Below are 17,784 nucleotides of genomic sequence, written 5' to 3' on the forward strand. Positions count from 1 at the left end.
GCACATACAGGCAAGGATGAGGAGAAAGGGGAGCACTCCTCCATTGTTGGAGGGAGTGCAAACTTATACAACTATTTTGGAAATCAATCTGGTGCTTTCTTAGAAAATTTGGAATAGTTCTACCTCAAGACCCAGCTATAACACTCCTGGGCATATATACAAAAGATATTGGCATTATAATTCCCATTTTACTGATTAAAGAATTGTGCTTAGGAAAGCTTATGAAAGTAAAATTCTTAGAATCACAAAAGCAGTAGAGTCAAGTGCTGACCTTTCCCAAAGATTTCAGCTCCTAAGGAAACACACACACACACTCCCCCACACACATTCATTCACAGAGAGACACACACAAACTCACACACACACATTCACATGTAGATGCACACTCACACACAGAGACACACACTCACACACGCATGCACTCACAGACACACACATTCATACACTCACACGAAGATACACACACACACACACACACATTTACAGGGTCCTATACAATCACTCTGAATCAGAAGACTCAGCAGAAGAAACCAGAGTCTTTTCACAGTTTATCTCACTCTGGAAAAGACAAAGATAATCAGAGGTGTTTCCCTAGAGTTGACGTTAAACACAAATGAGTGACAGCGACCCTCCAAAGGGCTAGAATGTATAGAACTAGCTATGACACTGGAAGACCTAGCAAAGTTCTCAGGGGTTCTACGTGTATCCCAAGAAGGAAAAAAGGAGAAAAATAAGTCATTTCTGAAGGTTTATGGACATACCAATTAGGATTTTAAAATGTGATATTCATAAGTAGGAAGGGAATAAAAGTGTCATTAAGATGAATGAAAGTCAGATGTTAGTACTATTTCATTAAGTCAATAAGCCTTTGGCTACTTTACATGAATTCAAATCTTCTGTCTGTGTTTACAAGAGAAGTAGAAATGGGAGCTAGCAGAAACTCCTGCACAATTCTATGAATGGAAGAGACTTGCCAAAACTTTGAGATTAGTGAATAATATTCAATTTATTAGGAGGAACTAAGCTTCCTGTCAAACTACCTTGTGATCTTATTATGGAATACTTGACAGACTTTGAAGGTAAAATACTTTTAAAATGGTTCGTGAGCATCTATAAAAGCACATGGTCATATTACTGAAAGCTAACATGGTTTCAGGTAATAAGAATGACAGGGTATTAGGTGGGGCACAGGAGCCCATGCTTGTAATCTCAACACTCAGGAGGCGGAGACAAGATCTTTTGTTTCAGGCCAGCCTGGGCTATATACTGAGATTCTCCCCCCAAATCCTGCAGCCCTCCAACAAATAGCACAAAAATATTTCCACTTTCCACCTTTAAGTGCTACTAGTATCTTATTTTAAGTAAATAATTTTTATCCACTTTGAAGACCTAGAAATTAAAAAACGGGACACATTTCATATTCTGAATGGTGTAATTTATATCTAAAACTTGCTAGATAATCTGCAACAAGGAAGAGTTGGCTACATTTCTGATTTCTATGACCAAATGCCTGACAAAGCAATTTAAAGGAGGAAGTGTTTATTTTGGCTCACAGTTTGGTGTATATAGTCCACCATGGCAGAAAATGGCTCACAGTTTGGTGTATATAGTCCACCATGGCAGGAAATGGCTCACAGTTTGGTGTATATAGTCCACCATGGCAGGAAATGGCTCACAGTTTGGTGTATATAGTCCACCATGGCAAGAAATTCATAATGATAGGAGCAGAAGACTGATGACCCCATTGCACCCACAGTCAGGAAACAGAGAGATAAATGCTGGTACTCAGCTAGCTTAGTCTTTTTCCCTAGTCTAGGACCTCAGACCAAATTGTGCAGCCTGTGTTGAAAACAGCTCATCTCGCCACAGCTAAAATTCTCTAGAATGTTATCAACTCCCAGATTATCAAATCCAATTATCAAATCCAGTCAGGTTGACAATGAAGGTTGTCAACGAAGTAAGTTTTCTATCCCCCAGGAATCCCCAGGAAGTAGCTGGGTTACTGCAAAGGACACCTTTCTCCCTGGACATACCCAGGTGTGTGGACACTGGAAACCTGATGCTATGTTTCCTATTCCCTTCAAAACCTATTTTTCTCTGGAAGCTTCTCATCAGCTTGTCTTGTCCCCCTGGCAGTGACCTGTTTAGCTGTCTCTGTAGTCACTTGACGCTTACGAACACCATGATATTAAACTTTTGTTTTACAGAAGACCGGCAACACCTCCTGCCCCTTCACCACTCTCCCCACTATGGAGACCTGTAATGGAGGTCCCGGAGGATGGAAGGGAGATTTGCCCTTCTCTGTATTTGCGAGAATATCTGATTTGACTAAAATATTGTTTACTTCCTACATGATTTTACCAATCAGGCAATTGTACTGCAATACCCTGACAAACCTGTGCCTTCTACACATCATTTACATGTTGTCTCTAAACATGTGAGCTCAACTGGTCATAACTTGCATACTTGTCATGCACAAAGCCTTTTATGCCATCATCATTTAATTTCTTTCAAAAAAACTCCTCCTCATTATCATATCCCTATCATAAAACTTAAAATCTGAAGGCCAAGTAAATGGAGGGGGCCAAAGGAAGAGAGTTGACAAAGTGTATCTGGGCTGAAGTTTTTTTTTTTTTATTACAAATATGTTTTAACAATTTTAAACTACAAGATCCAAGTTCTTATCAATGTGGTTTTAATACCAGTCAAACAGCATCTCCAACTTAAAAAGACACACATAATTCCTCTCCTATGATCCAAGGGATTTAGAATTTAGTTTAAAAAAAAAATCATCTTGGGTTTACTTTCAAGGCATTCTGAGAAGGATTTAAATGGCCACTCAGCAAAATACTTTCTAATGGTAAGGTACTTACTGAGTGTGTCAGTTCCCAATGGTAAGGTACTTACTGAGTGAGTCAGTTCCCAATGGTAAGGTACTTACTGAGTGTGTCAGTTCCCAGTAGTAAGGTACTTACTGAGTGTGTCAGTTCCCAATAGTAAGGTACTTACTGAGTGTGTCAGTTCCCAATGGTAAGGTACTTACTGAGTGTGTCAGTTCCCAGTAGTAAGGTACTTACTGAGTGTGTCAGTTCCCAATGGTAAAGTACTTACTGAATGTGTCAGTTCCCAATGGTAAGGTACTTACTGAGTGAGTCAGTTCCCAATGGTAAAGTACTTACTGAGTGTGTCAGTTCCCAAAGCTAAGGTACTTACCGAATATGTCAGTTCCCAATGGTAAGGTACTTAGGGAGTGTGTCAGGGGCTGCCGACTCTGCACCTGTGGATGGCCACTAATTACAATCTCATTTAGAATTTTATTGACATTTATTTAAATCTTAGAGACAGGAACTGCAGCCATTTTGCTTATAACAAGCCTTGTCGCAAAGATTAAGGACTCAGAAGAGGTAGCCAATGCACCTCAGCCTAAATAAATTTCCAAATAACCACCCCATTACCTGCAGAAACAGATAGCAGGCAGCAAGCGCATCCGTTTGTGCAGTCAGTGAAGCGAGGTGAAGTAGGTGCATGTGGGTGCCCAGATCAGTCTGCAGAGATGAAATAGCAGGGGTTTTTTTGCGTTATAAATTTGCAAACCACAAAGATTCTTACTAAAAGCAATGGGAGACATATATCAACAGCAGAATCGTCTCCTCGTCACACACCTGCGTCTGCCGGCTTTCTGCACATTTTCATTTGATCTGCCCCTCAGGGCCATTGTTTTTTTTCCTCCCTCAACCCTCAAAGAATTTGAAACAATGAATCTGAGAAGCTGTTGGTCTAAGTGTGAGGTAAAATGAGTTCATGCGCCACCGGCTTCTTCTGTTCCTCTGATCCTCAGATAAGTTCGGGGCTCGAGGCACAGAATGCAGTAGGGTGACTGGGGAGGAAAAAAGATGAGGAAACAGCGGGAACAGGAGAGAGGAGAGCAGAGTGGGAGGGGCTCTCTGCCCAGCTGCCTCACAAGGAACATTTCTGTTCCTTATAGGTCTCCTGTCACTCAATCTGAATGGAGCCCGGCAGAGGAATACACCTTAAAGAGACAATTTTCTCCACAGCTGAAGTAGAACGGAGAGCCTTACAGTTGGAATTCCCTTCGGAGCTGGTATAGGTAGAAACAGTGACAGCGCCTCACGGATTTCTTAGCAGTAAGAAGAGGACCCTTCAGGGAATTTCCCAAAAGAATGCGTAAAAGCAAATACCCCTGAGCGCTCGCCAGTACATGGTGTAACCATAGAGTCTTACATTTACAGGGCAAGGCCTGTTAAGTTCGGCTAGCAGTAGGCTCTGAGAGTGAATATAGAGACACACAAAACTGAAGACTCCTCACCAAGGATCCACACGCACTGGACTCTGTGCTAAGTGACCCTTTGGGGAGACAAAGACCCAGCCAGCCAGGAAGTGGATATGGGCGTGCAAATCAAGCACTTCAGTGCCCTGCAGAAGCGTGCCGAGGCAGGTCAGTGGGCAGTTTGTCAATCACACGACAACTAAATGCACAGACAGGAAGAGCACTGGATTTAGGCCCTGGGTCCACCTTGGGTGAGTGACTTTAGAAAACACATACTACTCCAAGCTGGACTTCCTTCTCCCCGAACGAGGTAAATGCTGCCTACCATTTATTATCAAACCAAACCTTTATTTCTTTTCTCACCCCTACTACTGTTCCCACTTTAGAGCAAATGAAAGGAAGGTTCTCTCATATGACAGTATAGAAAGGTGGCCAGAAACCAGGCAAGGACAGAATGCCATCAATATACATCCGGCTCTCTGTACGTCTGAGGCAGGAGGAAATTGGAGAAAATCCATATTAACTCTGCACAGAAAAAGATATATATATATATTCCCCCCTAATTGACCAAATGGAATTCACACAGCTGGGGTGACTTATAGGGTGGTTAGAAAACACACAGACTATGGGATCAAAGAATTCATACATGTCTCACCTAAATCTACCTCTGCATTTAACTCATTCTGCAAGAATTACACAGACAGTGGCTCTTCACGCAGCCTCCTCCCTCCAAGTCTGGCAGTACTACGCAGACTTTACAGTCAAACGGACTGAGACAGGAATTTAAAACATTTTTAGTGACTGTCAGCCTGTGCTTAGAGTGTTACTATCAAATGTAAGACAAAAAAGTATGTGTTCACATTCTTTTGGAAGATTATATATATATATATATACATACATACATATATAAATAAATATATTTTTAAAGGACCCAGAAATTATAGTCCTTCTGATTTGCTTCATAGGGAAGAAGCCTATCAATGCAAAACAAACTTCAGGCATTTTCAAGTCACTTGACTCTTTGCTCTATGGGATTTTGGCTGGTGAATAGGTGAAGATGGACATCCTGATACATTGTTAGGAAAAAAATCATAAGAGGTGTGTCTGTGTGTGTGTGTGTGTGTGTGCACGCACGCACACATGCTTGTGCATATGTGTGCACAGAGCTTTATGAAAATCTCAGAATAACTTTAGCAACTCAACTTTTTTTTTTAGGCACTAAAAGTACTTTAATGGAGCATGCATGCCTCCCGCAGAGCCCAGCTGTGGCTTTGTAATCGAAACAGGTGCCTCACCAAATGCTGCAGGACAAGCAAGGACAGTTGTGGAAGAACCAGCCCTGCCAGATTTGAGTCCTTCCTATATTTGAGGGACTACCAGGAAAGCGAGAGTTTGCAACCAGCTGATTCTCAGACAGCCATCTGCTTGGCTGGCTGCCTTCAGAAAACCATGGCTCCTGTCTTCCATCCGCTTCACTTAATCAGTGAATCAAAGACTGAATTACTCTAAAGTATGATACGTCACGTTGGCTATCCTCACAGCTCCACTCGTCCCTCTGCTCAGAGCTCAGGCACCAGCTAAAATTCCCCGAGGAGTATCTTTCTATTCTGCCGCAATCTGTATATGTGGTGGCCTGTCCAAATGCAGGTCATTCTGAGACTTAGGAGGAAAAGACAATGTTCTAAGATTCATCTTGTGGAAAACAGATACTTATTAACCTGAAGTGGGCAACAGAGAAATAAATATTCTCTAAAAATGAAAGAAATCCCCCCCTCCCCACTCCTCGACAGCTTGCTAAAAGTAGCTGGGCTGCACTTCTGTCGTGAGAGGGAACTTCTAGATAGACAACGCTGCACAGAGTCCATCAGGCAGCCAGGGTGAGGTGGGTCTTAACTTTTTCTCAGAAGATGGACGTTTCAGTTCTTAGTGCAGCTGTGTTCAGAGCTGGGCACTTTTTTGTTTTGCTTTGTTTTTTGTTTGTTTTCCCCCCCTTTCTGGAACATGAGGGGCTACAATGGTTAACCCATTTATGGCTTTGTAGCTTAATAGGTTGAGGGGGAAAACTTTGCTATGCCCTGACCATCATGAGCAACTTCTTCCCCAACATGCTCCTCCAACCATGATGTTTCATCTCCCCATAGGAGATGAGAGCAAAAGCAGCCGGAGCCACAATGGACTGCAGGCTCAAACACTAAAGGAAAAGAACCCTTTCCTAATCTGTGTCATCGCAGGCTTTTGTCAATGTGACAGAAAACCAGGTGATCAGCACAAGTGGTTGAGTCAAACGCAAACCTTCCCCAACTTCCACATGTGTCAGGGCCTGATAAAACCCTCAGTGCTGGGCTTCACCCCATAGAACTAGGGTAGTGCACAGGAATCTGCATTGTCTAAAGAGTTCACAGGTGATCTGAGGCTGCTGGCCATTGCTTTTGAAAACCAGTAGTCTAGGGCAGTCTATTAAAACAAGTCAAGCATTCATGGTCTGCAGCTTGCAGGTGATTTTTAAAAGGAAGTGAAGTTAGCTTTTGTTTCCTTTAAGGTTGCCAATAGCCCATCTCAAATTGCTAATACATATCTCTCTTCAACAGCCATGAGAGAATTAACCCTTCTTCCACACTGTTGCTGAGTCAATTAAAAAAAAATCGTTGTCTGATGAGGATGGAGTGCTCTGGAAGGTAAGGATATATTTGATCATCCTACCCCAAAGGAATGGACCGGCTGCTCCAGCCAGGTAGGCAGGACCTCCTGTCCAAGGGCCTGGGTGTCCATTTCTTTCATGTTAGAGTTTTGAACAAGGTAGATTCTGTACTAGGAGCTGCTTAGGATGTGTACCCTGAAACACACACCTGGAAGTTCCGGGCCACTCTCTCTTCTATGCACAGCAACTAATAGGCAAGCAGGAGGGGGTTCCTTCATTTTGATGCACTTTTAAGTGGCAATTCAGTGCTTTAGGTACTGGCTGGCCTGCGGTGTCCACTTCTCCAAATGCAAGCCTGCCACTTGGTACTGGACTGCCCACACCTGCTGCTTATGGAGCCCTGCCTCCTGCTTCACTGTAGGAAACATTCCCATCCCCAGCCCATTTCTTGGGTCAGCACATCAGCCTTTCTGATCTTCACGCACTTTCTTCTTTCTCAGCCTTTTCACCTAAGTCCTAAACATCCCCAGTCTCCACCAGGATGTCTCTTCCTTAAGGGAGCTTTCCCGACCCACAGCTCACACTTTTTCTTTAATACATGGCCCCAATGTAATGGAAATTACATTGTGTGGAATCCACATCCTATACGATGTGGAATTTTCCCCAAGCTTTTGCATGGCAGGTGGTTAAAAGCCAGCATCTCTGCCAACATCACTAACATTCCTGGCTGCAGGAGATTTTCCTGTCTCATAAAGCATGCTCGGCTTTGTGCCACATTCCGACTCACATTTCCATTGGCAGCGCTAACGTCGTCAGTCAACTGTTTCAGGTGTCTTCAACTGCATCTTGAACACCTCTACCTTACCTCAAGCCTCCGCGCTGGCTCTTAGGATCTTCACAAAAGCAGTCCTCCCAGACTTCCACTTTCTCAAGAGAACCTTAAATCAACCCTAATTCTTCACCAAATTCACAGCCAAATTTCATTTCGGCAAAGCTCAATTCTAGACCCTTCACCAAGCGTGGTATCACATGTAACCATTAGAAGACGATCCATTTGGCTCGATGCTGCCCACCTCACTTTACCTCTGTTGTCTTGTGTTCCCAAGACAGCCCTGATCAAAGTGAGCTGTTTCTGTGAAATATACCTTCTGTCTCTGATTCAATGGTCTCTGATTTCCAAATATCTGAGGTCTGACAGCATCTCCACTGATACCACTGTGGTCGGTCAGCCTCAGGCTCAGCCTTTACAGTGTTCTTGCTTTACTGGGGGCCTCTGTGGCTTCTTGCTGACATTAATTTGGTAGAAACTGAAGTCAAGAATCAGGCCACCACTTTGGCCTGGCGTTTCCCATTTGAGCCAAATCCCAATCATTCTCCTTCTGTTCTCTACTAAGTTTCACATGGGACCCTTCCTGACCCATCCTTTCTACTCATTCTCTTCCCGCGCCAACCACAGGGTCTCACTGCTGTTCCTTATAGAACATCCTGATCATGTTCTCTCGGCCTGCCGTGCCTACCCAACTTCCCACGGGCAGCCCATCAGCTCCTTCCCCAAGGCTTTCTACAGTCACACATTAAAACTGGATTGTTGCAGTAGCCACCAATGCTCCCTACCAACTACACTCCATCACACCTATCCTTGAGAAGGTAAATTTCAAAGAAATGACTCGTTTTGGTTATGGGCTCTCTTGGTAACAAAGATAACAGAAGTAAGGTGAGGTAGGCAGCAGGGAGTCAAAAGAACTATCTTCTAATGGTTATGTGATATTACACTTGGTAAAGGTTCTAGAATTGAGCTTTGCCAAAAAAAAAAAAAAAGTTCCCCTGTAATCCCAGTATTTGGGGGTGGGGTGGGGATGCAGAGGAATGAGGGACACATACTAAAAACTGGCCCTATACAGGCTATATTCTGAGACCCATTTTTTTCAGTCAGTGATTACTGTGTTTTGTTTTGTTTTTCTTGTTGCATCTAAGTATCTCACAGAATGGAAATACTAAGACAAATCCTTTTGGTTACAGATAAACAGGGGGAAAAACAGGTATTGGGGAGAAGCAATACAATACATTCAGAGCTGGACATCTGCCAGGAACCCCTTCAGATGCAATACTGGGGAGACAGGTAGGATGAGCCTCAGTTTGATGCTGTACTGGGCTGCATAGCAAAAGACATAGTGTAAAAGCAAACAAGCAAACATGGTCCCCCTTTCCAGAGGTAAAGGTTTAGCTCACAGTGAAAAACTAAAAGGGTAAATGTGGAAAGAGACCCATGGGCTGGGCCTCTTCAGTCTTAAGATAGGAAAGCGATGTCTAAAATAACTTATATCACAGACAAACCAAATAAGCTACCACAATTTTACATGGGCTACTCAAAGCAAAGAACACTCAGCTATGGCATTTGAAAGAAAAATATTCAGGTATGCTTAGCAACTGTCACAAGAAGATAAGCCCATCAAAGTTAACAAACTATTCTTCTTTGCTTATTTTTAATACAAGAATTCTTGTGTATAAATAAATCTATGAGTTTTGCCCTGGTCAGAGTCCAACAGCTTAAACTTTTTGATAGCCAAAAATTCGTAGACCATTATAACAAATATTTTCTACACTAAGAAAATAAAAATCTGTAAAAAGCTGGACTAATCTTAACATGTACAAAGATTACACCAGAGTATTAATAATTCACTAATCAATAATCGTTGTCAAGAGCTAAGTGGCATTCTATTAACTATAAAGTCTATATCAAAGTTAATTTTCAAAGTAATATGATGCACGTTTATGTTCTCCTTCCCTGTACCACTTCTGTTTGCTTTGGGTTCGATTTTTTTTTTTTTATTACAGAAGATAACTATGTTTTCAAAGCAAATTGAATTAGAAGCCTTTTTACAACTTGTTCTCAGTGGGCAAGTGAAAGAAAGCTATTTAGAGTTTCACTTTAGTACCCTTAAAAAAATTAAAAGGAGGTTCTTCCCAGAGATTTGATAAAGTACTACACAGGTGTTTCAATTGAACTTTGATTTGTAAGCAGATTAAATGAGATGACTAAAGTGAATGTGAGTGCTCTGAAGGTCTTTCCTAACAAATGGAAACAAATCAGTTCTTTTGAGCTGTTGCTCATCTTTCTCGTGTTTTAGAATGTGAAGCAATATATTTGTATAAATAATTATAATTTCTCAAAGGATACCATGCTCCCATATGAATTGAAAGCTCTAAATTCTGTAAGACACTTTCATATAAATGTTTGAATTAAGAAAAACTTACGAACTCAAAGGGACACGGAAGGCTACCTACAGCCTTTTTTTTTTTTTAAAGAACTAATTCCATTTACTTTCACAGCTTTTCAGTTCTATAGCTCACAAAATATTATGCTGGTGTCATTTGGTGTCACTGTATAATGTATTCAAGAAATGTCTGCTCTCTGCAGTTATTAGGTAATTTTGGGATTTAAGTCTCCTCTTACTACTCTGATGCCGAGTTTATAATGCTGCCTTTAAATGCGGTAACAAAACAAAACCTTTTCAAGAAGCACTGAGAAAACCTTCCACTCTTATTCTGAAGATGGAAAGAGCAAAGGTGGGCTTAAAGGTCTGCAGGATGGGCTGAGGCTCTTATTGTAAAGGAAGCATTTCTTCTGTACCTTGTCCTATTAGCCAGAGAGAACCAGGCTCTAGCAGGTAGATAATTGCTGCTCATTTTATCCAGAGGTAACTAAAGTAGAAATGAATGGAAGTTAAAGATAAAATCGCCTTCTACAAAAATTAGCAGCCTCTAGTCAATTAAGACATCAAGACTGATCAGTTCGTAGTGAGCCTAGCTGGCTGTGCCATTCAAACACGAGGACCAAGGCGCTCATCTGTTTTCAAGTGGGTGCGAATAAATGAAGCCTGCAGGAGAATGTACCTTACACATACTCAGCTTCCTGCCGCAAGGAGACCACGATGCACCAAACCCACCTTGTTACAAGAGAGATTTAAACTGATCATATACGAACTGTAGAGCGAAAGGGTGAAAACGAAAGTCATCACAGTGATTACCTTCGACCCCAGCAGAGCAAACGCTGGCCCTGCTTCAAATTATACTGTCTGTCTCTTGAGGGAATGAGTGGCAGATGTCTTGTCAACCCCACGCCACCCACACTCTTCACCTTAGCCCCTCGGACTCACGAGACATAAGACCAGTTTCTGATGAGGTTTCTGGGCGTGCTGGGGCCACCAGTGCCACAGATCCTACACAGTAACCTCTGGCCACACACCACCTAGCTTAGAGAACCTGCAACCCTGGGCCAGAAAGAACGCACAACTACAACATTAACAGGTTTTTTGGTGTATTATCCCTGATTTCAAGGGGAAAGTTCAGAGCAGCATCACAGCGTAGTTAGCTGGGTTCTGAAGTCTGCACTGCTAACACTCACAGAGCTCACACCTGGGTCAGGGCAAATACTTAAGGAAGATATACGCGCAACCCATACTTAACACGACTAACATCTCTACCTTCAGCCATCCAACCCAGGGTTTGTTGTCCTAAAAGTTGAATTCAAAGACAGCGTGTATATTATATTTTTATAAAAAGAAGGAAATTCATAATAGTTATTGGCTATGCTACTCAGGCAGTGGTGAAATACATGCGATGAGATGACATACCACCAGGTGTTTCAGGATATAAGAGAACTAAGCTGAGAACACACTAAAAAATTACATTATTATTTCCTGAAATCGTCCTGTCAGGTAGAAATATCAAATGTAGTATCACATAGCTGCTTGTTTTAGAGTATAACATTTATTAAATTTCATCACTTATGATCACAGTTATAACCAAATTAACCCTGGCAGAGGTTTGACAGTTCAAAACAGAGAACATATTGATTTATCCAACTATTTTACTTACATTTTTAAAAAATTCTCATGCAAAGCTCATAATTAGGAAATACTGTACATTCGTCTTCACGTTATTAAGTTACCCTCCAAAAATTCATAGACACATTAGCCACCATTCCTTCCAACTGTGTATTTATAATATATCTTCTGTAAAATGTATAACTGTAGCTACATAGTGATAATTATGACAATAAGATAATTTCAGCAAAAGATTACAACAATTAGGAACAAAATTTGAAGAGACTGGAGCATATAAAAGTCACTTGAGAACACCACACGCACTTGAGTATTTTCTATTTTCCAGTTCAAAAGGACATGCTCGAAGTTTTCTTCGCAGAGAATTGTCAGGAGTGCATGAACAACTGCCGTCCACGCCATGTCGACTGAGAGAAGACCAGTGCCTCTGGGGAGGAGCTCGGCTCATTATCTTTTAGGTCTGTCTATATCATCTATAGCTGCCAGGAGCTTCTGTCTCGCTTTCTTATTGATATGAGATCCCAGGCAAACATTCACCAGGTTGGTCAACTGCTTTGTTGAATATTCCTGCCCAAAGAAAGAAAATCCAAAGTTAACACCCAATGCGCTAAAATTGATGCGTCTGATTAACACAACAGAGGAAGGGCAGATATCCGATGCCAGCGGGTGGTTGAGCACTGTAAACCAGAACAGTTGAACTTACAGATGGAGCATAAAAGGCAAGCAGCTACTGTGCTATTCAGGTAAGGCACTAGAGGCAACTACACAGGAGGCAGGCAGCAACAGAATCTGCTAATGTGACGATGTAATGTATGTGCTGCTCATCATTTTAAAGGTCATATACTTTGTACTTGTTTCTGAGATAGTCTGTTTTTAAGTTATCAAAATACATTGCTATTTCAAATTTTAAAGTGCATTCTACATTTTATATTTTAGTTAGAATCTGCAAAGGAACAATGATTCCTTTAATACATAAAAACAAGAAGACAATGAATCAGAAAGACACCCTAAATGAGTTAAAAGGATTTATTTTATTTTTATGTGTATGAATATTTTGCCTTCACGTATGTATATGTACACACATGTGCATGGTATCTGCAGAGGTCAGAAGGGGTGCTCGACTCCCTGGACCTGAGTCACAGGTGTTTATGAGACACCCTGGAAATGCGGGGAGTCAACTCTGCAAGAGAGGTAAGTGCTCTGAACCACTGAGCCATCTCTCTAGCCCAAAGTTACCCTTTTTAAATTCTTCATAACTATTAGGCAAGCATTAAAAGTTTAAATATTTTTCACTGTCCAAATCTATCTAGTTTGAGTAAGATGGGCATACAGACGGCTTTTCTTCTAGACAACAGAAGTTAAGGTAAGGAAGAACAGCTGTGTACCTTCACCTTAGAGGAGTACAGGAAGATGCCTGCCCTGAAGGTGGCATTGTTACAGAGAGCACCCTTTTATTTAAAGCATGAGTAAGAGTCCATTCTAAACCCTCAGCAAATGGTGTCATTTGGTAGCACCTGTCACTACATGGTAAAGCAATTCCTCTGTCTGGTCAGCACTCAGTCTCCATCATCCTGGGCACTGGACTTGCTCAGATGAGGAGTTGTTCTAGACAACTCCTGCTTTTAGTATGGAAAGAACCTGCAGGAAATTCCCTGTACTTTTTTGGGAAATGTAATTGAACTACAAATTTAAAAACAAACAAACAAACAAACAACAACAACAAATGCCAGTACGCCAGGCTTTCCTTGGAACCATCCGTGCCTACCCTACCAATGCACTGTGGAAACACATAAACCAGAGAGCTCTGGATAGTGAAAGATATTCAGTCTCCATTTGACTAACTGCCTAACAGTTATAATATGAGGAATTTAAAAAGAGCTTTAACGATCCAGTTAGTTTCTAAACTGCCAGGCTGAAATGTTTAGTTCCTATATTAAAAAAGAAAGAAAGAAAGAAAGAAAGAAAGAAAGAAAGAAAGCAAGCAAGCAAGCTTAAAAGGGACATGGGTTTTGCATCAAGTGAAATAGACACTCCGAGCCGTGCTGTCTCTCCTGCTGTGCTCCATGTCCTCACAGCAACCCCGAGCTGGCAGCTTCCTCTGCTAATAACTGACCACTCAGCACTCCGTCTGCATATAGGACTCTGGTTCTCAAATGCAGTGAGGAAAAGAGTGGTCAAATTTTTCTCAATTCTGTCTTATCATAAAGTGCTTAAAAACAGCATGTACATTTCAACTTGCTTCCAACAAACTCTAGACATTTACAAATATCATACTCAAGTTATTTCTTCTTTTTACCATGTTAAAACTAAAAAAAAATAATAATAAGTTAAATACAAATGTTAACTCATTCCCTTACCTAAATGAAATAGAAAACTACTCTCATCTTTTACCCATGTTTAGTGGCCAAGTGAACACTGGAGTTATAAGTGATTTCTTTTTTTTTTTTTAGTTTAGTTTGGTTGCTTAATTTTGTTCTGCTTGAGACAGAATTTCATGTAGCCCAAGCTGGCCCTAAACTCACTACAAAGCCAAGGCTGGTCCTCAACTTGCGATGCTCCTGCTTGGTTGCAAGTGACTTTAATACTCTGCACATTTTCCTTGAGATTCCTCACAAACTGTCTATCCAGACAAATGATCCAAGGGTCAGAGAGAAGTGCTCTCTGCCGAAAATGTTGATGTGTTTGTGTTCAATTAAGCCGCAGAAATTCAGAAGTCTAAGTAGCAGAAGAAAAGCAATCATATCTATATGAAATGTAAACTCTTATGCTTGGTAGAAGTGTAGCCACAAGTTCTAAGCATCTCTGAATCATCCCTCCAGGCCACCACGAGGAGGATGCTACTGTTGCTCTGTTTAAGAGTACAAAATGTAGGCTCTAGAGCTTAGGAATCAGTTCAGTGCTGGTACACTCTGCTGATTTTGATATAAGCCATGCTCAGCCTCTTCCCATCATGAAGCACAGGAAAACCCCAGCCCATGTTCTGATTCTAGGACACAGTTCAAAGGAGCTCAAGGGTCTGATGAGGCCAAAGACAGATAGTGTGAACACGGTAAAACTGTATTCTGAGTTACCAGCACCACGGAAAAGAGCCCACACCACGCCTGCTCTCACCCTGTGCTCTTTGATCCAGCGCTCCATGTCATTCTCAGTTAGGTAGTAGGCTTTGATGTATGTTTCCACAAATTCTTTATCAGGAATGGGTCTAATATCGGTTAGTTTTTCAAGTTTCATTAAAAATTGTTGAAAATCCAATTGCATTAAGGCACGACCCTCATTACTGCACTTCTTGACGTTGGCGTATCTAAGAGACACAACAGTGAGACAACAGGAAATGAAATGAAAAGAACAGTCAGGGGCCTTGTGTGCCAGGATGGGCTGTGTCCGGGCTATGCATTAATGTATCTGTTTATCCCTTCACTTTCCTCACTTGCAAAGCCAAGAAAGTAAACAGCTCAAAAGTTCTTCTTTCTCTACAAACTACAGTTTTCTGAATTCAGCTAACACAGTTGTCTGCAAGAAAGGTATACTCAATCAGGTACTCTGGCTACCAGGAATTATTTATATAAATATACTCAAATATTCCAAAGTCATACTTACGTAAGAAAACATTTCCATATTGTAGCAACTCAATGAAAAAGGAACAAATGAAATATTTCTTCCATCAACGTTGTACATATTTTCCATAACAAAACAGTTCATGGACATATTCTGATACACCTCACTACTGAAATATTGGGTTTTAAGGTAGATGCCTAATAATAATAGATATATTAACCCCACAGAACAATATTTTACTACTCTTAAGTCATGATCTATTCAATGTTAGAAAGTGAGCTATTTCCTTTAAGAAATTGACCAGAAAAATCACAACTAATATTTATTTAGTAATCAATAGTCTGTGTGTGTGTGTGTGTGTGTGTGTGTGTGTGTGTGTGTGTGTATTTAAGATAAAAGTGGTTTAATGTAGAAAGTTAACAACTTATTGATCACTTTTTATTTAAGCAAATTTACTTTCAATACTACTAAGCTGAGCTGGTCACATGGCCATCTTACATATAGCACTGGTCTTTTAATAGTTCATACACATCACTTTCCCACTTTCTAAGGAATTCTCTTTTTGGTCTTTCGAGACAGGGTTTCTGTGTAGCCCTGGCTGGCCTCGAACTCAGAGATCCGCCTGACTCTACCTCCTGAGTGCTGGCTGTAAATAAAAGATGTATGTCACCACTGCCTGGCCTAAGGCATTTTTAAAAACTTAATTAATTTATTCAGATTACAACTCAATTGTTATCCTATCACTTGTATCCTCCCGTTCCTCCCTCCCTCCTGCTTTCACCCTATAAGGCATTCTTTTCTTAACAAAGAAAAAGTTAAGAAAAATCAGATGAATGATGGTATAAAATTCAGTGTGTACATGGTCTTTGAAATAGATGTCTGCTTCTTGGGCCCATTTTCTCCTTTGTGTCAGATGATGTGGCCAGAGTAGGGGTAGTGTCAAGTAAGTGGGAAAGCTACCATGGACAGACTGGCAGAGTCTATGGGAGATGAAGACAGGGATGCACTGTGACACAGGTGATCTGAAGACTGGCTTTGCCATGGAGCACCAGGAGTTCAGAAGCCTTCTCTGCATGTGAGCACTGTAGACCCAACAAGTCACTCACTGTCTTTAGGTCTGAACTTACTGACCCAAGATTTCCCAGTAACAATTACAAACTTAGGCAAGTCAGGATTTGTCAATAAAATCTGTGAAATCTTAGGCTCACTGTCCAGTGAATGTTAAGCATCCCCATAAAACATATTAGGTAATAATTATTAGTCTTACTTTCAGATAATCTAATGGTTCTGTATTCCCCATTCATATGCTATCTTGGTTCAATATTAGTATCAACAAAATAAGCCACAGGAGACAGGCACAGTGTGATCTATGGCTCTTTCAAACTTGACATCAAGCATATCTACTCTTGATCTCTATCTGTGCTTTCTGTCCATTAGTAATCATATGTCATTTATATACTGTATTATAACTTAAGAAACAGTTAACCCTCTCATGAAACTTACCCTTCCACAATGGTCCTGTTAGCTAACCGTATACAATGTTCCCAAAGTATATTTGATACAGGCAAGGGTATCCGAACTTTCTTAGAAACTTCAGTTAACCGTTTGTTAAACTGTTCAAATTCCTAAGAAGGACAAAAGTCATGGCTATAATTTTAATGCCAGAGTATTTTCCCACAGGAAAAATATTTAAAAATTCCAAAGTTGTAGATTTTAACCAAATGAAGGAGAAAACAAAAAACATTACTTCACATTAAATACACTATTACAAACAAAACAATTAGAAAGGTAGGCCCTAGTCACAAAATTTTAGTATGAAGGAAAACAACCATGAGATACGTTCTATCGGCTACAGAAAACTAAGCATTTTTATTGTCTTAACTTTCACAACAAGATTATATTTAAAATGAAAACAAAGAACTAAGTTGGGAAACACGAGTGACTTCCCAGCAGCAGGAAGTAGTTCACCTTGAGTGGATGGTCTCTTTCAACTACTGTCACAAATGCTCACAAGCAAAAGGAAGACTGCCAGCGCTTCCCCGCAATATAATTCACATACATTTAGAAGGTTAATTAAGATGGTATTTCTCTCTAGTTTCCTGAACAGATAGTGACAAGATGTTTAGCAAGTTGGGGCCAACATGCAATCACAGGTACTAATGAGACAGAGGAAGAAAGGCCACTTCAGCCCAGGCCAGCTGCCCTGACGACAGCTAACTGCACTGCATACTGTTCTTCGGCTACTTCCCAAATCATAGTTTTCCTTGCTGATTTATTTTTAACAGTTCATTGCTTTTAATTATTTTTTTTTAAAGAAATGTGCCTCCAACTCACTAAGCTTACTTTTTGAAAATCAAAGCTAAATAAGTAACTGCTCTCCATCAGCGGTCTCATTTCAGGGCTCCCAGCGAGCAGCAGCATCGCCTATGGTATTTATTCATGCATTTGCTACAGTAAAC

At 40.9% G+C, this 17,784-nt stretch overlaps 1 protein-coding gene across 1 annotated transcript in view; it reads right to left on the reverse strand.

Annotated features, from left to right (window-relative positions):
• Positions 1–11,677: 11,677 nt before the first annotated feature.
• Positions 11,678–17,784, reverse strand: part of VPS50 (VPS50 subunit of EARP/GARPII complex) — an 83,392-nt gene continuing 77,285 nt past the window's right edge. The window contains exons 26-28 of the mRNA XM_084787576.1: positions 16,829–16,950; positions 14,882–15,071; positions 11,678–12,337 (exon numbers count right to left, since the gene is read on the reverse strand). Of these exons, the coding sequence (XP_084643702.1) occupies positions 12,218–12,337; positions 14,882–15,071; positions 16,829–16,950 (432 nt within the window). The 3' untranslated portion in view covers positions 11,678–12,217. The remainder of the gene's footprint in view (positions 12,338–14,881; positions 15,072–16,828; positions 16,951–17,784) is intronic.

This window comes from Acomys minous, assembly GCF_964271855.1.
Source record: "Acomys minous genome assembly, chromosome: 6".
NCBI classification, from domain to species: domain Eukaryota; kingdom Metazoa; phylum Chordata; class Mammalia; order Rodentia; family Muridae; genus Acomys; species Acomys minous.